The sequence below is a fragment of the Rhea americana genome, unplaced genomic scaffold (assembly GCF_003343005.1).
Source record: "Rhea americana isolate MKP2758 unplaced genomic scaffold, rheAme1 scaffold_112, whole genome shotgun sequence".
Lineage (NCBI taxonomy): Eukaryota > Metazoa > Chordata > Aves > Rheiformes > Rheidae > Rhea > Rhea americana.
In genome coordinates this window covers 1,590,008-1,614,951 of record NW_028185173.1, presented here as the reverse complement: position 1 = coordinate 1,614,951, position 24,944 = coordinate 1,590,008, and the positions used below count along the sequence as shown (strand labels likewise).

At 36.9% G+C, this 24,944-nt stretch overlaps 1 protein-coding gene across 1 annotated transcript in view; it reads right to left on the bottom strand.

Moving 5' to 3' along the window:
• Window positions 1–24,944, bottom strand: part of AGMO (alkylglycerol monooxygenase) — a 115,570-nt gene that overhangs the window by 16,957 nt on the left and 73,669 nt on the right. Inside the window, exons 4-5 of the mRNA XM_085316073.1 lie at window positions 17,665–17,768; window positions 10,760–10,855 (exon numbers count right to left, since the gene is read on the bottom strand). Coding sequence (XP_085172199.1) covers window positions 10,760–10,855; window positions 17,665–17,768 — 200 coding nt within the window. The remainder of the gene's footprint in view (window positions 1–10,759; window positions 10,856–17,664; window positions 17,769–24,944) is intronic.

Genomic DNA, 24,944 nt, shown 5'->3' with positions numbered 1-24,944 from the left:
GCAACCTACTTTCAAAAGAAYACCTAGGAGGCAACAGAGAGGGAAAAGGCCCTGGCAGTTACTTCACCAATCAAACCATACTGCTGTCAATCTATGGCTATTTCTATGCCTTCGCCATGTCCAGATAATTTCCTTGGAAAGCAGCAATTGCARTGCAGTTGGTAAGTATTTCTGCAGTAATGAGGTTTATCACAAAGGTGTGTATGCTGGTTGGTCTGTCATCCAATATAGGAAAATAATTTCAGCTGAAAAGAAGTTCTTTCAAAATGGCTTTTTTAGGATAAGGATTTTCATATGATTGCTGATACCCTATTGCCTTTCAGGAAAAGCATTTTTATACTAAAAAGTAAAAAAAAAAAAAAAAAAATTAACAAATACATGTGATAATATCAAAACTGCTCACAAAGTTTTTGCGGCTAATAATCTTTTGTTTCATGAAACAAAGAAAAAACTTTTTGCTATGAAAATTTTTGTTTGCACTTTAGAAAGCTTTGTTTCAGACATTTTTACAGGCGAGCAGTTTCAAAATTTTAAAATCTTTTGTGGAAACTCCATTGTTCAACCTCCCTATCAACAGTACTTCACTCCTGATTCCATAATACTGAGAGGAAAAGGGGAAARTACACTTGTTCTTTATAGCACCATCTTGCASTTATTTTGGGAAGGCAGCAAAATAGCAGCTACCATAAGAGCCCGAAAAGTCAGAGTGTGAGTACTGCAACTGCTGTCCAGCCATGGCTTTACTGCTTTTCTGGATGCCGTGGCCAGGGGGCTTGGTGCTGGCGCTTGCTTCCTAGGTACAGCCGCCTCTTGTTCTAAATCAAGCCCTGTCTCCAATTTTTCCTCTCTCAATTAACACGTCATGCGCACCTCAGCTCCCATACCAGTGACCCCTACGTGAACTGCCGCATTCCAGCAAAACTCTTTTCCTTGTTTGCTTTGTTTTTTTTAACAACTTATAGCCACAGAAACTATTTTCACTTGCCAAAACCCTCACAAATGGACTTGATAAACTGCCTGTGATTCCAATATGTAGGTATCTCACGTACACCACTTATAAAAGCTTTGTCAGATCTCTCCATAAAGCACACATTCCTCCTTATTTTATTTCTAACAAACAACATGCTCTTGCATTATTGTACTTAGGTATTGCTAAACAATCGAGCAGAATTACTATGAAAATACTTGAAGCAATTCCAAGAACAGTTTAATATATATGGCAGGCTCAAAGCTGCATTCTCAGAAACTCTTTCCATACATTACTGAATAAAACACTTTGGAAGTGAAATCTTCATACATAATGCGAAATAAATATTTTTTATATATTAGTAATTCTTATATAAAGATGTTTCCTTTGTGACAGCAACCCCTAGCCTTAACGGAAAAGAACATTATGCAATATCTCCTGCRGCATGTAAGCACCTCCGTTTGCGGTCTCAGCGTTTGTCAGCACCAAGGGAAATCTTTATTGCCTGGTACCTGCACCACTTCAATGTAGTTCTTGTTTAAATAATGAGAAAAAATCGTGACATGAAATCCAAGGGAAACTTTACATCTTGTATAACAACTCCTCCTGTCACCACTACAACATGAATCTTTGCTTAACTCTGCTTCGACGTGAATGTTAGAGAGGAATGTCGACTGAGTAGAACRGGCAATGTTACAGTAAAACTATTTGTATATACAAAGATTTTTTTCTTTTTTTTTCTTTCTTTTTTTTCCTAGAGCATAAGAGAGGCTGTTTGTAGCACAGCATTGCTTTCAGTACCCTAGCCTTACCGACCCAGAGCACATGGGAGGACGAATTCATCCTTGGAGCTTCACCAGGGAGCACTCTGAGCTTAACTTTGGGCTTTCTGTTAGACCAGCTGGTAGCAAAGCACATATTACTATCGATTTCCTCATCCAAATCAAGATGATAAGATTTTTCTTCCTGGTATTTCAGACAGTCTGGTGGGGAAATTTAAAAACAAAACATTAAATGCATTCCCCAATAGAGCTGCTGAGTTAATTCAGGACAACACACCCATATATTTATACAGATGGCCCCGGTGATCATATTTGCCATGTGAAATCTCTACAGGGATGCTAGGGAAAGGCAGAACTCCTAGGATRTGTGCTCGTCTGCCCAGTTTCACACTTTGAAATCCTCGGCAAACCCTGATTTATACACCGCCAACTGTTTTCCTATCTGATTAGGCAGTTTTCTACTCCAGTAAGCATGTAAAATGGATGTAGCCAAATTTCCACACTGAGGAATGAAAAAACAATATTTATAGTTTAGAAATAAAACAAGCGAGAGGAATCAGGCCTGTTGGGATCATAAAGAGTTTCATAGGGGGTGAATTTCTGATAAATCTGGATTGTAGGAATGGGAGGTGAAAGCTTAGTTTTAATGGATAGTCAGGCTTAGAGTGTGTTTATATAATAAACACACAGGCTTAAGAAATGTGTTTATAATAAATTATCTTGAAGTCAGATGGTTGTCACTTTTGGTCGTTTTACTTCTAAACCAGGAGGCCAAGGCTGGAATCAAGTTGGCATCTTAAGTGAATATTTAAGTTAACRCTTTTAATAGGTATATGCAATTCTTTTTATTAAAGAGAAAGCCTAATTAAGCCTTCTCTGGGAAAGATGAGCACATATATATGATGTTTCAGTCAACTTGCCCACTAAAAATAAGAGAAAACCTCCATTAACTGCTTGTTTTAAATGCAGCATTACTAATAGCAGAGCATGGAGAAAGTCACCTTTTCGGTCATATATCAAGCTAAGCATTTAAACCAAGCTCCAGGAGAAAAACTGCTACATAATTTCATTATTTTTCATCAGCTTGACAAATACATGCCGGCAATTATGGGGGAAAAAGACAGAAAGTATTACATCAGTATGCTAGTCTGGACACAACCAAAAGTAGCTCTTTGCATTCCTTTTTAAATAAACCAAAATACAGTCAGTACCCTATACTTTCTGTCTTTAACAAATAAATGTCTTTCAAATTTTCTGTTGGCTTTGAAGCCATAGTTAATTTATATAGATTATGGACAAGCTACACAGACAAGCTGTAAACAAAAATCGATGTTACTCTATGCAACTATGCAAAAAAGGTGGAAAATTAGACYTTTTTTGGAAAGTATGTAGGTCCCGCTAACTTATTCTTCTACTTATCTCCATATTAATGAGGTATCCTTTCACTGAAGCTAAGTTTATCATTTTTGGTGACTAGAATGTAGTTTTTTTAGTTTGTAAATGRATTGCTTAAACTGTTTTGCTGGATACAGAATGCCTGGAAACATGTAATGTCTCTAGGGAGCTCTTCTCACTTTTATCTTGCTAATCCTCCAGAGACATAACAGACACAAGTGTCCTAGATAAAATTAATGAAATATGATTTTTAGTTTTAGGATTTCTGCTGGGAGATTAGCAATAGTCAGGCTTACTGCTGGTGGAATAAACATTTGGCAGCTGGCTCTTGCAAGAACAGTCGTTGGTGCAAGGACCAGGYACTAGCACTCAAGCTCAAGGAATTAATCATTAGATTGGCCCATCAAGCTCCTGGGTACTTGCCTTCCCTCCCTGGCCTCAGCAGTGGCCCACCCTCAACCAGGGCAAGAGGTTTCCTCTGCCCAGACTATGGCCCATCAAAGGTAGCTCTCCTGCAAGTGGGAGCTGTAGGCTCAAAGCCCGCAGTGTGAGCAGATAACTAGGGAGCAGGYACTTTTTGAATGGAGATGATCACAGCTCCTGTGCTGCCTGATGAATTCAGAACTGCAGGATGTGTTAAGCAAACTCAGCAAAACACTGTCCTTTTAGAGGATTTAGCAATTTAAAAGCATCTTTCCATTCTGTACCTCAATAGAAAGAGAAACTAGATAGGAATTAAATACTTAACKCACCAAGTCAGGATAGGCTCTGATACCTAAGTGCCTTGGTTTTAAAGTGGGCGGTACACCTGGGCCAACTAAGGTAGAAAATAGGCATTCCTAGTCACCCCCCCAGGTCCTAGATGCCAATGAAGGAACTCTAATCCTCATCCCTCTGTATTTTTCCTGATTAAGCAGTGTTAAGGGCAGCCTGCCATAGGACAGAAACACTTTGCACTCTCTAATGGAGGTTTTATTTTCTCCCTCTTGTGTTATTCCTTTTATTTAAAACAAAAAGCAGAGCTATGTGCTTTATATATCTAGAAAGATAATACTTCTCTCCTCTCATTAACTCTCTTGGAAATCGAACACATTCTGCACTTATTGCTAGTGTTTCTCCTTAGTGAGAGTGTTGTTAGTTTTTCTCTTTCCTGCCCTCTGGCAAGTGCAACGATGACAAGACTTTCATCCTTTCAGTTGGACAGAAAATCTAATAAGACATTTTGGCAGACACACTGGATTGAAACAGTGAGATCTTTTTTTTTTCTTGGAATCATGTTCAAGTTTTATTGTCTATATTGTGTGTGTGTGTATATATATATATACACACACACTATATATATATATATATATATATATATATATCCTATCTGCCTTCTGCATTACATGAAATATTTTTATCTCTATTTTTTACTGCCTTGTTCTCCTTCTTTCCATGGTAAATGCTTGAGTTGCCAGTTTGTGGCAGGCGAATAATGTGTTTGTGAATGATAAAAGCATCAGATATCAGGAATGGAAAATTTTGTTCTTTATGCAAACAAGTACTTAGCTTATTGACCATTGCTTTTTTGATTAATTTCCTGGATTTTTATAACTCTGAAAAGATGCCGTTTCAAAACAGATACAGCTAGTAGAACATTATATGATATGACCTGTTTTTAGGGACCCCAGGTAAATCATTGGGATCACTGAGAGTTGTCAAACACAGTCTTGAGTATCAAACTACAAGGATAGATGCATGACAGCTATATATTACATGCATCTTTTTGATCACTCTTACCAAAAAATCTTGTAAACAGTAACTTTTTAGAATAATCCCTTGTAAATGAATAGAACAGATATGTTTCCAGTTTGAAAGAGGACATCAAGAAGACTTTGTGTATATTTTTGGCTCTGGTGGCTGAATTAAAGAGAGTAATATAGTTCACCTGTTAAATGAACCAACATATTAGAATACTGAAGAAGAAAGATTTTCTTCTCATAAATTAACTGAACTCCAAATGAATTTCCATCATCAATTTTGACCACAATTTCACAATCATGCTCAACACGTTAAATTATTTTGGTTTTACTTTTTACTATTGATGCTGTTCACTTTAAAAAATAACACTTCTTATCTTGTCCGGGAAATCAGATCAGTAAATCCTACTTGGTTTCTACTGTGATCCATTCAATACCACCTGTATACCTGCAAAAACTTATGCACATGTTAAATTTGACTCATTACAAAAAGTCTCACTGACTTCATAGGAATTATTCACAGTACATTAAATTAGGCATAAATATGCCCTTGCAAACACAGCACCTTGAAATTTTTTACCCACTGGCAGAGCACCTTCGTTTGCCATTTGCAAACTACTGCAGATTTTAGCTCATTACTAAAAACCTCCTCTGCCTCTGCTAAACAATCACAAAAATATCCTCTTCCTACTGCAAACACTTAAATACATTATATTCACCTAAGTTTTATTAAAATGCTTTTAAAATACAATACCTCATTTCTTGATCAAATTTACCTTTTGGTTTCCCTTTAAGAAACAGATTACTAAACTGTTTTTAAATTACCAAACTACTAAAAGTGTTTCAAATACACCTTTATATACTTTTTTGTTCCTTCTGTTCTTGTTTATTAAAATGAGACTAGAGTACAAAATGTGGAAAAGGTATATACAAAAAGAAACAGAAAAATAAAATTCCGAAAGAAAGAGGCTCAATCTCATTTGTTAGAACCTGGAAGTCAATGACTGAATATTTTATCTATTGCTCAATGCTGTCACCTATTAATCACACTCTATCTTGCAGATTTTATGATTCTTTTAGTTGCCACCACTTGGACTTTTGTCTTAAATAGATTCTGCTTAAATAGACCCATATGTCCTCTAGAGTCTCAGGAACAGCGTTCGCTAATGATGCAGTAATCACAAGTGTACTGCTGCTTAAAAGAATTAAATATACTCGTATGTATTTTACTTGTTTTTGTTTTTTCATTTACTTGTTTAGTTTATTTGCTGACCCTATGCTCACATTTAAACCACAGAAGTGTGTTTCTGAATCTGACCCTCTTCTTAGGCAGGAGTCGAGGGATCAGCGTAGGAACCTCAGGATCCGGCTGCACCAGCTCACTTGCGCTCAACCAGCTGAAACTGAATTCACTGGCCTGGACCAAAGACAAGACCTCCATTTCAGGAAAACATGAAGCCTCAGAGATTTCTCTCTCTTTCAAAGTTTTTCACAAAAGAAAACAGAGCAGAAGGCAAAGCCAAGCGAAGTCGTAGCGAGAGACCGCGCATGCCGCAGGGCGGGGGCCGTGACCACCTTCCTCTCTTTGGTCCCCTCCATGGTTGGAAATTACACCCTGCACTTCTTCAACCTGCTGCCCAGGGGTACAGTATGCATCAGCAAGGTTGTACTTTTACTGAATGGCCGTTTTCTGACCCTAACAAAAGTATACTTGCTGTGTTTTGCCCTGTCTCCGCAGAGGATTTCACCTCTTTTATGCCAGTCTGCATAAGGTATTGCCAAAATCATGTTCCTTGCCTGTTTTCAGCCTTGTTGCTCCTAGGTAATAGCAGTGGCTCACCTTTTTGTGCTCCCAAAGTTTGATGAAATAGGAAGACTTAAATAAAGGAAAAAGAGATGCCTTAAGAAATCTGATTTCTGTGAGCATGGCAAAGGGCAGATTACAGTGTTTCCTTAAATTAAAAAATTAAGCAGATACTAATGCATGTCAAAGACCAAGCAGGCAAGGAATAATCTGTTGTCACAATTACTACCAACAGGGATTGATTCAGTCGATACTTTCCAAATACAATTTGACATCTCATAAAAATTACAGCTAAACCAACAGAAACTAATTTCTGTTTTTCACAGGTGTCTATCAGGTTATAAACGCACCTAACTTATTGGTTGTAATAAATGCATAACGGAAGGATATAGTTTAATATGAACCATAGACCTTCCGAATCACCTGTGAAAATAAACTGAAATGGAGTATTTCTCTCTGTCAGTAACAGTTCTGAAACATTTTGTGGCTTTTGAAAAATTAGATTTTTAGTGCTCTTTGACCAAAGTTGTTTTTTTTTTTTTACTCCCCTCCTGGTCTAGATGAGAATGGTCTAGTCATAGAAACATTTCTCCCAATCCATTCAAGGCCAGGCCCACTGACTGAGTCTTTCCGTCTTTCCACTGAGCCAAATAGGATTCGATTGGACCAAAAATTGTTTTCTCTTGATTTACTGGGATCCTGTCTTTATGTAGCGTTAGGGAAAAGCTTCTGTTTTTTTTTTTTTTTCCCTTTGTCATTTAAACATAATAAACGTAATAAACAATTATGAAATTTATTTTGATTCCTTGGTGCTAGTCAGAGATTAAAAAYACATACATTTGGAAAATTTCTGATACAATTTGAAATTGCTGTGTACACAGTGMAATAATGCACAGAGTAGTGAAATAAAGGCAACCTTCAGACAGCAGAAATTTCTGTCATGGAAGAATATAGTTAAACACATACACACAACTTGTTTATGTCACAAAGCAGTATTTTCACTCTAGCACATCCACCCTTTCTTACTTAATTACAGAAATATCTTATCTGTTTCAACAGCCCATTTGATTTTGGGGCGAGAAATCCTTTATTACTAAAAGAACAGTTTAGTTATAACCTTTACAGTGTTTAAAATGCTGTCCTGTTTWACATAAAAGTCCAAAAGCTAATGCATATCAAGTATGCAGGAAATAGAGAAGTCTAACTGAGATACAAATAGTGGGTACTTTTCATCTTTATGATTTGGTATACAGTTGTCACAGGACTATATGAGCTACTTGATTTAGAATAAAATAGACTATGTCTGATTTGTTGGTAGGAAAGCTGGACAGAAGCTGACATAACAAACATTGAAAAAGGTCAAAGTTATAATGTTAAGAGAAGTTTATTATTTGAAACAATACAGGACACATTCTAAGTTAAAGTTTGGGAAAATATTAGAGATTATACTTTGGCTGTAAACTCTTGCTCTAGGCTGAAATATGACATGCAAAGTCTCAGCACAGCACAATCCTTTTTCAATTATTGAACCGAATTTGAATTAATTCTTTATGCAACAAAACCTAAGTACCTCAAATCTAAACCTAAACAACTTTCCCTTAGAAAATGGTTGATATACTTTTCATCTTTCCTATTACTTAAAAATCTTTTTTTCATAGAAAAAATAAATTGTGTGCCCCCTTTATCAGGCCTTTCACTGCTAATGAGGCAAAATTGTTTATTAAAGAAAGCTGATGATAAACTCTACATTTCTTATCAAATGCTCCAATATTTTAGAAGCAACTTTATAACTTGCAGTGGCAGAACAGAAAAGTTGCAGAGTGTTTACAGTAGGCCCCCCGCCTCCAGTGACATATACTGCTGCCCTGTAAAACCACCCAGCCAGGCTCCCAGAGGACCCCAGAGCTGCCTGGGGACGGGGGATCTCCTGGGTCTCAGCCCTCGCAAGGCAGCCGGTGCGGCAGAGCACGGGGCGGCAGCAGCCACTGAGCCGCGATCGTGTTCTCTGCAGCATGCCCGGCGTGCGGCCCCAGGCAACCCACACGCACCGGGCAGCTGCTGGGGACCAGCACCGGCAGAACGGATTTTCATTTTATTATTATCTATGTAAGATAATTGGAACTGTTAAAAGTCAGAAAAATTACTTTGAAAGAAACTTCTAAATGGCCCAGTTTTAAGCATAGTTAAAATATCCCAGTTGTTACAAAAGGCATAGTATGATGGTGAAACACAGTTATCTTCACCAGAAATATTATTTATTAATTTAACACCTAAGTGACTATAATTGTTAGTGCTGCTTTGTTTTGTCTTGTCTGGCCTTGGGGTCCTTTCCCCTGAAAGCAGGAAAAATGCTAATAACCCAATTTCTAATTTGACATCATGTGTGACCTCAAAGCATGACTTCAACATGTTTCAACTGATTTCAACCATACTACAAAAATAGCATCAACATTATCAACGTTAAGAATATCTTCCTTTGTAAACAAAGATCTGTGACTGGGCTAGCTGCATTGGTACAAAAGATCTGTTGTTTTTCTACTGATGCAGTAATTTAACAGTAAGGGGTGTTTACCTATTCATTGAGACTAAAACACTTTACTGTTGAGACACTAGCATGTGGTGCATACGCTACAGAAATTCCTTTTAATCCCTGTAAAGGATTTAGCACTTTAGAGGGATGCAGGTGATTCGCAGGCCTCTGAAATGCACTTTAGGAACTTCAGAAGTACACTGCAGCACCAGTGCTGAGACTCACGGCATTACTGCTACACAGCAGAACATGAGAAACACCTCATCCAAGCAAGAAATAGCTACAGAAAGTAGGGAAGAGCTAACTGAGGCCTATTATACCCTTCTTAGTGATAAAACACAGTAAAGTCAGTTTGGGGATTCTAATGTATGGTCAAATAAATATTGCTACCACATTAAAAGTGTTCATTTGGTATAATTTCAAAGCTTTGGATCCAGTTTGTTCAAAACATAACATTTTTACAAGACTGTGTACTGCATGACTTTATGCCAATCCTGAGTCATGGTAATGTGCATTACGTTTTATTGTAAACCTTTGCTAATCACTATCAGCAAGTGATGTTGCAGGGCATGGGACAGGTATTAGTAACTTTAGAAACATGCTCAACAGAACTAAGCAACAACAGAAGTGTGCAAATGGGTCACTGGAAGTAGCTTTTTATCAAACAAGCACACAGAAATGAGAAAATAAAACCTACCATTTAAATAACAATTGCCTAAAATAGCAAGTAAAGAAAATGAAATTGTCTTCCAAACGGACCATCGTATAGATGGCACAAAGAAACAGTAGAGTGAAAACGACATTTGAATAATCAGAGTAACCAAAGGAGTAAAAGTATCTCAGAAGTAGTTAGTCCATAAGCCTGGTAGTGCAATATACTGCTAATATATAATATGGGATAATTTAAGCACCTCTAGTGTAGTGCAAGGAAGAAGGCAGAAAGTCCTTAAAGGTCTTTAAAGAAGGTCTTCGCACACCTGAGAAGTGTGGGAAACTATATACTAATTACAATGGTTTACTACCTGTATATGTATGCAAAATAGATATGGTCTACACAGTGACACACAAAAATACATAAGTGTAGTCACAAATAAATAGCTAGCAGATATTCAAAGAAATTCTTTTTGTCTTAGAATGACTTGCAGTGAGAAGGAAACAGCATCTGACTTCAACTGTAACTCTAAATGACTGGAAGTTTTTTCCTCACTTTTTTCCCTAAAATATTTATCTTAGAAATGAAATCAGTTTCAGCATCTGCCAGAAATGTTTAATAAGCTGCAAGATAGGAAAATGTAGTATTAAAATAGTAAAACGTTTTGATTCTTTACAGTTACTTTTTTAAATCTAATTGGGACCAACTGGCCTCATTGCCTCTTATAAACTTAGCAATATATATTCCRAAAAAGGAATAAAAATGAACAGCTGTTTCTCCTTAAAAAAGTCAGACAAAGATTTTTCTTACACAATAAATCAGTTGCTAGTGAATTTCCAGGACACTGCTCCAGGCTAACTGTTTAGGTATGGCTTAAAAACCTGCTTTACCTCTGTATGTATCCAAAACTGGTAAAGAAGATTAAACTGTAGATGAACAGCAAACACCGAAGGAGGGATAAAGAGAGCCATGGGCAAGTTGAATATCTGAAAAATGAGAAAGAAAATATACATTATGTTTATCAGTCTAAAATTGTGATGATATAATGAAGCATTATCTCAGGAGCTCAAAGCACAGCACAAGTTAATTGTATCTCATAATACCTCTGTAATGTAGATATTATATAAAACAGATACTGTTTATTATGTTAACACTAGATACAGCAAGTGGACATAAATTGCTGCGAAAGTGATTTGCCAAAAGCCGTAATGTGAGCAAGTTGCAAAATCAGGTAAGGAACTCAGAAATCCTGAGATTAGACATTTATTCTGTTTACTATATGGAATAGACATAGATATATCTTTGACACGAAGGGTTTACTTATAGAGGAGAATTATCATGGAGTAAGCGAGGTGTGAATTTATAGCACAATAGCTTTTCCTCTCTAACTCCCCATGTGAGCACCAAAAGGGCAAGGCAGCTTACTCAGCTTTCAAAGTTAATTGTAAATTCTCACCCTAACTTCCTCACAGCATCTCTCTTGAAGCTGTGTCCTGACTGATATACTGATATATTCCTGAGTTCTAAGTGCTAGCATGAAAATAGTTTCAAAAACTGCCTCCTTAGGAAAGACACCAGTATCATATATAGAGACTAAAGTCCAATCAATTTCACAATTAATTGCTCCACTGGCTGAGCAATAAATAGGTCAGTCTTATGGAGCAATAAAGAGCTCATGATGAGATTTCTACGACCATCTTGTATTAAAAGTCAGTCTGCTTTCTTCAGAATCAGGTTAGTCTTTTGTTTTCTAAAAACCTCCTATACCAGTTGCATTGTGAAGCTAATTCTCTCCTAAAGTACAAAGATCTCTTTTAAACCAAATAATAGTGGAGGTGTCTTCAAAACTTTTAAGTATGCAGGGAAATTTCTGGCAAGGAATAATAAGAGCTCCCAGCTAAATAAATCGCAGAGTTGGCAAACTCTGTTTTCAAGCTCCTATTGTCCTTCTCACAAAATCAAATCTTAGAACATCAGAGAAAGCAATCTGAGGCTCCGGGGCTCAGGGCTGCTAAACGTGGCACTCCTTAGTACGAGTCTGAAGAAAAGTAATACTTAGTGTTTAATGCTGATATTCTCCCAGTTTTTGTCAAGAGCTCCACCTAATGGGTAAGACATCAAGCTGGGGCCGTGAAACAAGTGCACCTCCATCACAGTGATGTGATGCTCTCAGAAAAGTCACTGCAGTGGTTTCTCAGTGTCAAGAGCCACCGGATGACTAAGGATCTGCAACCCCAGCTCGGTCTGCTGGCTTCAACACCTGACAGCGACTGCAGCCTAAAGCACTGAAGAGAAACCCRTAAGTCACTGCAGCTTCAGCAATCACCTCACAGGGCTGAGGAGAGCCATGACTCCAAAAGCTACATTCACACCTCTGGAGCTACCACAGCTCCTCCACAGACTATAATTAGGCAGTTTCTGGTTAAATGACTTGGAAATTTTTCTCTTCCAGTAAATAAAGAGAGTCGAAGGTRGTTGAAGGACTTTGCTAAGTGTTTGAACCTGGGGAAAAAGCACAATCCACTATTTTGTTTAAATCATTCTGATTCTCAAAGATCAAGTGCTTATGTAACTTTTATGAAACAATGAAGAAAGAAGAATCTTTTTGGAACTTGCACATGCAAATCCCTAAGATTAACTAATCTAAACAAGTTTACAAATATTCATAGACACTCTTACCTAAAGTGGGAGCTAGTAAATGCCATTAAAAGGGTCAGGACTTTTAGACATAAAATTCTGCAGCAGAGGTGGSCATGAGCCTTTTTTTTGAGGTAAGTGCTTAAAGGAGATGAGACTGTTTTATGTAGAAGGCTAGTAAATAGAAGACTTGCTTTCAAACCCCACCATTATCCATGATCAGAAGCAGAAATATAGTGTCTCCCACATTTTCAAAGAAATGCTCTCATTACTAGTGTAAAGTCTGCTACTAGTGTAGTGTTTCCTCCTTCCACTAACCTGGACCCCCTTAGTAGTTAATTATTAAAAGCAGAGAAGCTACAAAAAAGAGAGTAAGAGATATTAGTCCCACAAATGTGAAGTCTGGCATTGTTCTTCTCAAAGGTTATCTTACGAAGAAGTCAATGAAGGAGTAGGACACACGGCGAGATTTAAGAAAAGCTAGTGCAGTCTTCTCTCATTATTGATTGTACCTGTCCAGTGGCATGATAAGAGGATTTTTTTTTAAAGAAATGGGGAGGAAGTTGATCTTTTTTTAAAAAACAGATGGTTTTCAGATTATTCATGGATACGGTTACAGGATTTAAATCAGAGTTAAAATTCTATGTGTTTTTTTTCTAAAAGTAGCATAGGCAATTTGGTGGTATTTAGAGATGACAGAGGGGAAGAAAGGATCATCTTCTTTTTTTTCCTAACCTTTTTTTTCACAATATATACTAGAATTTCCCTGTTAAGTGGTGAGTTGGAGGAATTTTTATGTAAATCTCCAGGTAAATTTGAGACTGACAAGGGAGAATACTTTCCTAATGCTTCATGTTTCCTTGCATTGTAAGTTTTACTTTGCACRGAAAGGATTTGAAGGATCATTTACAAAAGTAGAACCCATAGGAAGAGATGAAAACCTCTGCTACATAAGAGAAGTAAGATTTGGTTTCTCATATTTGTGGTTCCTCTGAAAGAACAGGATCAGTATCAGAAAAAAAAAAGTCAGTAACTTGTTTTTCACTGGAAATGCCAATTCCCCAAATCAAAATATTTCATGGGAATTTACCAGCTTTCACTTATCTGCAGAGGAAAAGCTTTCTTGGCTCCAAAATGCAATTTCTGGTTAAAACTACAGAAGAACATTTATCATGCTCGCAGATCTTTCCCCATTTGTGGACTCAACAGAAAGAGAGTGAGAGAGAGCCACAATAACTGATAAACTGATGGGGAAGGCACTCATCGAGGGGGTGGAGAGGGACTCACGGAGGGGTCTGCTGCATTGCGGCTCTGTGTCCTGCCAATTAAGTCATCGGCAGTTTTAGAGCGGTGTGTGTCCTCTGTGCTTATGCATGGGCATGCTCTCGCCTACTCTCCTTTTTAATTAAATGCTTCTAAAGACACTCTCTAAAGTTAGGGAAATGCTTCTAAAGACACTCTCTAAAGTTAGGGAAAATTTTGAAAATTGTGAAGCTTAGCAGAAGGGCTGAGAGTTTCCCGCCCAGGTCCAGCGCTGTGCCCATCTGCCTCCACACTGTGTCTCCAGGGCCACCTGCTGACCTTGCCAGCTCTCCACCAGCACAGAGCAGGARGCTCTGCACAAAAGCTACACACAAGTTCAGACTGTATATATCCGTGGGAGGATTCTTCCAGAATTAAAGGTAAGAAGAAGASTATATATATATATATGTGTATATGTATATATATATCCCCTACAGATCCTGGCAGACCCTTCATTAGGTAAGAGATGAACTTTGTGACTATGTACTAGAAAGAGCAGTGTTAGCTATCCACTTTGAAAAAGAACAGACTTATATACAGACATTTCCACTGCTTTTAAATCAATAAGCCATAATTCAACCCTTTATCTGAAAGTATAGCACAAAGCTATTAAAATATTATGGATCTAATTTCTGGAATTAAACCTTACCCTTGGAGGGAAATTAAGAACTTGTACTCAAAGGATTAAATGAAGAGTAGCTTTTCAAGCTGTTTATGCCACTTTTTCCTTTTGCAGTTACATTTTAACTGAGCATTTCATCAGAAGCAAAAATACATGCAACATTAGCTTGCTGATTTCTTYTTAAAAATGAATAGACATTTTTTCCACATCATTTCCCCCTCAAGAYGGGCCCGAAAATCATCTCTCAGTCTGACAGTAGGTCTGCTTCTTTACCACTCTTCCACTGGAATAACAGAAATGCTTTGTGTGCAAATGACACGAAGTTGGCACTTGGCTCCAAGTTCAGGAATATGTCTCACACCACTGATCGCACTTAAAGCATGTTTTTCTCTTCTCTTTCCTTCCACATCTTTTCAATCAGCCTGAGCACAACCCACACAGATTAATATACTGATTTATTTATCTTATAATGTTTAACTTAAAACACATACAGAGCTGGCAGCAGAACAGTCCCACAATCCCACATCATCCACCACAACTTTCTCACAGCCTCCACAAAACTGGATGTCACACTGCACTCAACTGTTCGCAGGCAGTGACAGCGGCTCACTCGCGGAGAAGAACTAAAGTCTTCACCGAGATTCAGCCTCAAGGCGAATGCAGCCCTGGGGCTCTGGGCAAGCCTTGCACACCACAAAAGAGCGGGGCCAGAAGCACTAGCAAGAACTGTGTTCAAGTATAATGAGATTTTAGAGAAAGAAAACTGGCACACCTCTCAAAAGTTCTGGAGAGAGGTAAACATTTATACTTATATATATATATATATATATATAAAAAAAAAAAACCCAAAACAAATGTTCTGGTTAATATCAAATGTTTTGTAGCAAAAAAACCACCACTGCCCACAAAAGTATTATTGTTTCCTAGGTTGATTTCCCTCTGCTCAAAGCAAATGAATTTTAAATGTATATATTTCACTTGCCGTGTGGTCCTCAGGGCTGTCTCTAGAATGTGAGGAGGCATCTTGGCCTTCCTGAATATTTTGTGCTCTCTGAGGTATCATCCTCAAAACCACGCAGACAGACAAAGTACTCATACACACACCCATATGTACACACAGGCTTTTTGTCTTTTTTGAATTATTGTTTTTATAATGCGTTTGCACATATGGTCCCAATGGATAAATGTGCAAAGGTTAAATCTCTAACATGGCAGTATTTACATAGGAAGCAGAGTTATGACAGCACATACATCCCATCCACTATTGTTCATTATTGTCATTTAAATCTGAGGCACTCTTGCTAACACCAGATGACTTTCTTCTGAATAAAAAAATAACAATTTTCAGAGAAAATTTTAAAGACATAAAGCTAAGAAATAGTATCTGATCCATAATTTCCAGRAAARCTTATCTTTTTTTGCAACCTATTGATTTAACTCATCTAGCATCACATGCTTGAAACAGTTATGGATAACAGGCTAGATCCATGCTCTATTAGAAGAATATAAATATAAACCAATTGTACTGAAGTTAATGGAGTTACACTGGATTTGCATTTGTATGAGCACATACTCTTGGCTTTGAGTCCTTTGTGCATAGGTTAGTCACAGAGATTGCTAGAGGACTGTGGGTTTTTTCCCATCACCAATATTATACTGACTTGAAGAAGAATATTTATCTATTTTTTATATATTTTAAAATACATATATATTGCTTTTAGTATTTATGCAGAAATAAAATCAATGTAGTACTAGCCAGATTTTAGGGGATTCTGAGTTGAAGGAGAATAATGAGGTTGTTAGCAAACAATATAATTTCTTTTGATTTGATAGGTCTATTTTTTCTAATAGATGGTCCTTTTTCTATTTGCCATCAAATGTATAACTGCCTTAGACAGGCAACTGACAAGTTGTGTGATTTATGCAGTATGGATGCAGGGTCTGATCCAGTTCCCAATGATTTTGGTAAAGCTGGACCAAACCCATAGGAGACATACAGCCAAGAAAATAAACAGAGTTCGTCAAAAAGTTTTAGCACAACATTTTTCTACCAGAAAACACAGTTCTGCAAAAAACAGAAAGATTTCTCCAAAGTGAAATATTACTTTCAAGTATCTAAATGAACCATTCTCATTTGGTAATAAAAAAATAGATGTTGAACATTGTTCAGTTTTCATTTCTTAATCACTATGTTCCATTATATATAAGAATTAGATTTAACATATACATTTTAATGGTTTTAACATTATCAAAATATTTTTTCAATATTTTTATAAACAAAATGATACAGAATTGTCCAAAAAAACCCTTCAGATGCTGGCTTATTTTTTAATTTTATTTTATTARGGATGACATGATAATTTGTTCCAAAATAGAATGAAAATAAAACTCAGATCTTAAGAACTTCACAGATGGAGGTTATATTTTTTGATCATAATTTATATATTTTGTCTTTTAGGAAACAAACACCTTTATAGAGAAATAATCAGAAATTTTACCTGAATGTATTTTTCCTAACTTGTTTGTATTTAGAGAAATRTTTTCTTCTGACAAAAACAGAATACACACTTTAGGCATCTGCTATATATTTTGTAATATTATCTTTGAAATCTAATTTTGAAAATTCAATGMTGGAAGATATTATATACATATTTTTAAATAAACTATGACACTAAATACTGAAATAAAAAAAGAAAATACTAAATAGYAATTGAGGAAAGCAAAGTTATCCTGGACCCAAAACGAAACACTGAATAATTTGTTAAATTTATGAATTTACTTGGAATAAACATTTTTAATCCATAAGTAAGTACACTGCTTAATTTGCATTTGCAAAGGAATCTTTACTAGTAATTTCTCTCAYTGCTCCTTTCCTTCATACAGAYATATACTAGAGTTATATTATATTCATTGATCTTTTTCTGTACTATGCATGGATAAATGGACGAAAAATAACCTGTTCTATTTTTCTTGGTAAGTTATGAATGTATAAAAACAGAATTATAACTAGTCTTCTTAACTACTTATCTGTTTTTAACTGTTTACYACAAAAGTGTTAATGAATGTATTTTTCAAGCTTGGGTGTCAGATTTTTCACTTTCAACTTCTGTGCTGTGCTTTTCAGTGTCACACATATTAAACGATGTTTTACTTTGAAGAGAATCAAACACAGTGTTTCAATTTTTAGTAAATCTTGCTGATTTCACTTGGTTTGTCAAACTTTGTGCAACTTACCCAGGAGGTGTATCTCTGCAGTAGAGACTGTCTCAAGGCTGTGAATARGTTGTAATCTTCAGAACTATGGTGTATTTGGTGCGCTGCCCACAGTAAATTAACCTCTGCAAAACACACAATTTCTAAGGTGGCATGTACAAGACAGCAAAGCAACATTTGTTTCCCAGGGTTCCCCCACTACACTTTTCTTTTTTCTTTTTCCTTTTTTTTTTTTGAACTAAAGTAAATAACCCCCAAAATTACACTTTGCTGTTATACTATAGCATAGCAGGTAATAAAAACTAATGTGCAGAGCTGAGTTAAACACTAATAAGTGGACACAAGTGGGTCTAACACTGATGAGGAGGAGGGTGAGGCTGTAGCAGGACCTAAAGCATCAGTGGAAGAGCAGAAGGAGGTGGGCAATGAAGGTTAAACAGCCAGAGAGCCCAAGTTAAGCCCTGATAATATGASAGTCCATAGGAGCTCTGCTATGGGGTTCAGGGGGACAAGGACTGAGGATGTTTCCATGCTTGCACTCATTTTCTGAAGTTACATTTCAAGACTCGAAGGAGACTAGAAAGTGTGCCAGAAATCTCATGCTTCATATTTGAACATCTTAACTGGTATCTGCTATGGTGCTTAAGGTCTTCTGGAACATTTAAATCTTCAAGCTCACTTACAGCACAGACCACAAAGCACAACCGTTGCCTGCCCACTAGTGACAAATGGAAAAACAAATGGCCATTTCCTGGGAACTCCACATCCAGCCAAAGGAAAGTAGTTGCTCTGTTATGTTACAGTTCGAAAAAGTTGCTAGAACAAGGCCAAAACCAATGTCAGTCATGCTCCGAAGGCATAACACTGCTGATTCACTGCAATGAAGAGGCACACTTCAAAATCCTAATTGTATTTCAAGGCATTTTGTCATTAAGTGTAAATCTGGGTGGCCTCTTTGCTGTGAATACTGATATTTGGACAGTCTTAAGTATGAGGTTATCAAACAGAAAAGAAAACCAGAAATGTTCACAGCTATCAGATGTATAGCTACAAGCCATGAAGAAGGCCTTAATTATAACAAAATGAGAAAGTGGGTGGTTAATGCAGTCTATTTAGCATAAAATTATATTCAAGGTTACCTGTATTTCAAGGGATGAAATGTACACCAACCCCCAGCTGATTACAGAAATTAAAAATTCACTGGCTGACCGCCAGCTGCGCACTCCCTGCCACCACTGATGGGCTTYGCTGGGGTGAGCAGAGAAGTGCCTTTGGCAGGCATTAGAATGCCATTCACGCAGTGATCTTCTAATGCGTATTTGAAGTTATCTAATGCCAAGCTTATGTCAAATAGCTTAAGCCTGGTGATTAACATGTACTTGTAATGTAAACTGCTGCCAAAAGAGAGAGAGAAAAAAATAATAATAATGAAGCTCAAGGAGTCTTCACCACTTTAAGGGGCTATATACTCTTGTAACAGGAGGTAACAGACTTCTATGCTAGAAACTGAAAATTTAAAATCTAACAAATTTTGACAGTTTACTAATTTATATAGCAACTTCATCTTTCTTCAACATCCTCTAAGTCCTTGAAAATCCTTACAATAGTTGAATTACAAYTGCAATTCAAAATATCACAGAACTCACTCAACATTCAGTCTGAGAAATCTTCCTTCTTTAAATACATTTTCTACAAGTGTGCGCTATAGCAACAATTAGTAATTTTAGTAATCATTCAAAAAAAAAAAGGTCTTAATGCATCTCTGCCTAGTGAGCTCCCTAGGAGATGAATTATTCAGGTGAGCTTCAGTACTCAATAACAATTTGTATTTGAAATGTTTCCCAAGACCTCGACAGAAGCTAAATGAGTGAACAAAGCATCTGAAAAGGTGGAGGTTAAAGACCTGTCTCCTTAGTTGTTTTAAAAGCATTTACTTCCTATCACAAACTGTGTGTAACACAAGCCTTCACTCAATGAAGTACAGCTGTACAAACAGGGTACAGTAACTGGATCTTGCTTCTTTCCCTCAGTCATTTTTCAGCATTGTGAAAAGTTCAAGGAAGGGAATCTATGATGATTTTTACAGTCTACTTTCTTTCTAGTTAAGGTCAAACGGTTTTCAAAATGAATTACTAAAAAGGCATTTTATTAGCATTTTCAGTTTTTCAGTTAAAACCACCTTTTGTACTACCAAGAATAAGGAATAAGGTAACTTGCACATTAATAAAATGTTAATCTTTCAGATGTGRGAGTTAAATGATCTTAAATGATGCTTAAATGATCTACCATTCAAAAGATGACCATAGTATTAGGGACATAAACAAACAATTCTGCCACAAGTAATTCAATTGCTAAAGCTATTTCTGACTTTCCTGTTACAGCCAAGTAAATTTAATCCGGCAGCTTAATCCTACTCTTGCTAACATCAGTCTATGTTAAATTCCTTCATGAAACAGGCAGAGCTGATGATTGGAAATAATTTTCATTCTAAATGTTTATCTGAATAAACAAATCACCAGTAATATTTGTTATAAGCAGAATAACTTCTTGAATGAACTAAGTGTGAAATAGATCATCCAAAGCTCTGTCTGTAACTGTTACACAYGAAACACGCTGCGTTCATAACAGCTAAAAGACTTCTCACGAACGTAAGAAACAAACCAAGCACTTAGCAAGGAGCAAGTCTGCTTGTTCACTAACCACCAGCAACAGCAGCTGAAAATGGTCGATAGAAGAGTTAGGTGGTTTCACTTTTTCATTCAAAGTGACGATAAGTTGAGGCAGAGCAGGAAAAGTTATTTGAATTAGAATGCAATTATAAAAGACTGTCTTGCATGTGCTTTCTCATATTTAAAATTAAATAAATAATTTCTCTCTAGAAGAGAGACAGAGAGATAGAGAGAGCTGACAGTTTAAAAAATCCATGCAGAAACCAGGAAGTATTACTACCTTCTGTAGGTTTCCTCTCTCTAGTTAATTCCAGTAAAGCTACAAGAAGTAAAGTAGGCAATGGGACAAAGCTCTAATGATTTTTTTTCCTGATGAAATTATTTTTTCTGACATGATTGATAAACTAAAAATATGTACATAACTGGAATACRCACATGCACAAAATTGTTACTTTTAATTCAAGAGAGTGAATATCACAGAATCAAAGGATAATTCAGGTTAGAAGGGACAACGGGAGGTCTCTAGTCCAACCTCCTGCTCACAGCAGGAACAGCTATGAGGCTGGRCACAGCTCAAACCAGTCAGGTCTTGGAAACTTCCAAGGATGGAGTCTGCATGCCTCTCTGAGCAATCTGTTCCAGTGCCTAACTGTCCTCCCAGTGGGGTAGTTTCATCTTGTATCTATCCTTACGTCTTTTGTTTCAATACATGTCTTCAGTATCACCGCTCCATCATGCGCTGCTGCAGAAAGGCAGGCTCCATCTTCTTGATAACTTCCTTCTAAGTGCTGCAAGGCTACTTTGACCCTCCAAAGACTTAACTTCTCCGGGTCAGTTCCCTCAGCCTCTCCTTCTCTCTGTTCTATCACTGGAAGTCATATATTGAACAATGCTAAACAAAGACAAATCTTCATTTTCTTTTAAAATTATTCTTATTGACATAAAAATCTCTCAATTGTTCTGAGYCCACTGACTTTAACAATGCAGATCTGAGACAACTTTATGGAGACTTACAGAACTAAGTGAAAACTAAGGTCTAGAGGGATAATAAACCCATCCATCATCCTTCAATTCCCATGTACAACCAATTTTCTTTCACTTCTCACCTATCTGGACAGCCCAATTCATTCTCTTTTCAAATTACATGATAACTCTTTCAGGATTTATATTGTGTTACAGGCCAAAATATTCATTGAGTCATTTTCATAACGGCAACAATAATGTATTAAGTAAAAATAATCTCCAGTAATGGGACAGAGTTTCTCTAATCTTCCTCTGATCCAAACACCACATCAGTTCTTTAAAAAGAACSTGAGGAAAGCCACACCAAGCAAAGGAGGCCCTCACCATGCTATAAGTTCTATAAGTTTCCTCAGAGCTATCTGAAAGCACGAGGATGCGAGAGAACTGGAGACGCCACCAGTATCTTCTGTTAGAACTATTTCTCCATCATAGGAGAAGGTGAAGAACATCATCACAAAATTTCCTTCCCACTTATTTTCTCTTCTTACCTTGGTTTTCCAAAGGAATGATATTACCCTTTTTCCACTTCTTCCCCCCCCAATAATTAATAGATAAATATGTAATTTTTCACAAACTATCACAACCATACTTGCATGACAACCAGGGATTGCACTTAGCCTTATTTTTTTATATTTCAGATTCATTTTTTGACATTAATCAAATCCCTTTGAATGAGACCCAAAGACAGATCCAGTATCTGTGCCATATCTCACTACTTCTCAAGTATTTCCCTTGTGGAGCTAGAAATTGGTCATCATATACAAAATATTGGTCTTTAAGTATATAAGGTGCAGGAAGTTCTAGCTGAGTCTTTGTTGTTCTTCACTTCCCTAGCTTTCAGTGATTTCCACAGCCTGTCGCATTTTAATTAACAACAGGAGAAAAAATATTTGCCAAAAAAAATGTAGCCATTTCAAGGAGCTATGTCAATGAAAACAACCATTTTTCACAATCTTCCAAACCAATGCTATGATAAAGATCCGATAGATTTTAGTTAGTTTAAAAGATTAGGTAGATCTTTTAGCTAAAAAAGGGTTTGCACACACCTGGGTTTAGCTAAAAATATTTTAAAAATTTTAAAAAATCCAGATGATTTAGAAATAGTCCCACAAGATGACAGCTATGTAAAGGTTTGGTTCTCTTTCAGCCAAGAGTGACTGTAGCTAAACGAACTGGGGAAAGCCTCCCTTTAGAATCTATTTTAATTAAATAAAACCCAGCTTTAATTTGACTACGCTTGCCATCTCTTGCAAGATTAGATGAACTAGATAGTCAGTGATGAACAAAACTACAATTTATCTAGCATAAACTTAGAATTTAGGAATATTACATATACTGTCTCACAAAATTACCATGGGATGAATGAACTCAGCAAAGCCAGGCAAGAAACCCGCCATGCTTGGGGTGGTCCCTGCTGCCCACAGTGCAGCAACTGTTGTCTCCTGGAGCAGCTGTAACCTGCAGTGCTTCAAACAGTGCGCCATGTACTATGTCCATTTATAAGCCCTAGAAAAGTGTTCATCTCCTAAGTCAACTTTCCTCCAGGCAGAATAAGTAGAACTCCTRGGGCAGCTGAGGAAATGAAGGTGGCCCGGAAGATAAACCTTTCAGCTATTCCTTCTCTATGCAATTTAACCTTTCCCTACCAAGGTAAAAGAGAGAGGAATATATAGTACTTTAATATCTGTARTAGGAGTTGCATCTCCAATTACCTTCATTGTAACGCATTTTTGGAAATATAAAATAATTTCACCACTCTAATATTAGCTTCTTTTATGCTCAAATCAAAAATTGCTTGCTTACCCAGTATCTTCCTAACTATTTTTAATTGATCTGTAAGGTTGACGCTTCTAGTATTTTAATAAATCTTCTGTTCTCATGCAGGGTTTTTTCAAAGAGTCKCATTCCCATTAGAGTCTACATTTGCATTAGATGAACAACCACAGAGAAAGAACATCATTTTATCATTTGGAGGGACAATTATCATTTTTTAAATAAAAATACTGTGCCTTGGGACACAAAGGAATACCTTTATTAAAATTAAGAAGTTCCCTACAAATCTCCTTCATCTCACATGAAAATAGAAATCTACCTACACAAATTACTTATCATTTCCATAATAAAACTAGCTATTACAGGCTACTATCCATAAGCAATTCTCGTTTGGTCTGGTATGGTCTAAGCCCTCTCTTTCTTCCTCTTCCATCTGACCCAACTTYGCTTTATTTTGTTAATTGCTGTCGAATGGGAGCTCTAAGATAGCTTGTTTGCCAAAAGCCTCCATTTCCTTCCTATTACAAACTTTATTCTTACTACGGTACTTATTCTTATAGGACCAGTTATATCCTCAGCTACATCACTGTATGCATAGGGATCTACGGGTTTAATGAGAACAGCATTAGATCCCAGGAAGACTGTATAACATACCACACACAAAGAAGTGTGCATACAGGGAAATCTATATGCTTTTGTTTTTGTTTTTTAACAAGACATGGGKTTTTTTTTACTTTGTGGCCTGGGGTACAGTGAATGTTAGCAGTTTGCACTTTCAGGATTGTCACACATGTAAATCAAAGGACAAGCTGTAGGAAGATCTGTGTGCTAGTCTTGGATAAATCGTAACTCACTGTATAGCTTCAAACAWTTTTTTTTAACTTTCCTTTCCCACACGTTCTTATAGTGAAGCACTAATCTGAGCATGTACCTGACACAGACCAATTCTGAGCACTTAGAAAGCAGGCATTCAACTACTCTTCAATATAACAGCAGAAAGAGACTACATTAGCCTTTGCTTCCAGAGTTCGTGTTTCAGGAGGAGAAGTGGAACAACTCAAAACCATCTTCACAACCTCTGCACAATCCAGTTCTCTTCGGTCATTTTTGCAACAGAAGGTACTGCAATATCCAGGCAACTCTAAGGTAAACACAGCATGTCACACAGCACTTGTCAGACAGAAACCCATACTACGAGGTGACACTCCATAGCATACAGAGTTGCAATTTAACAACTTAAGGAGGAAACTTCACTAGGCATTYGGTATCTGATCCTTTTGCGATGCAAGATGTGCTTTTTCTGTGCTTTCTTCAGTACTATCTCTGTTTTCCAGTTCGCTTCTTAAATCATTGTATGTGGTTAGCAAACTATTCAGTGAGTGGGCTAGCTTATAATCAAGTATTACATGGTATATTCTCCCATGGCTTACTAGCCAAAAAATTGGAACAACCTTCTACAAAACCTGCCTCCAGAATCTGTGCAGAAGCCAAAACCTCCTGCTTGATCTGCTGCCATACCAGTCGAAAACACAGAACTTCTCCCACACAAAAAATCCACAATAAGATCTGCAAAACTTAAAATGTAGAATGGTCTAGGGAAATGTGGGAAGAATCAAGAAAAGCCAAAGTATTACATATGCTACCCAGAACAAACAATGGGCCAGATCATATCCTCTTGTAGCAAAAATCCAGGGAACTGTGAATTATACCCAGATACAYTTTTGAATCTGTGTATCATATGGTTAGAAAAGGTATAGAGCTTGGCTAGCTGCAAAATGCTCAGAAATAACAGTCCTCTCAACCYATAGATGCCCTATGATATTTCCTGGCATCCTC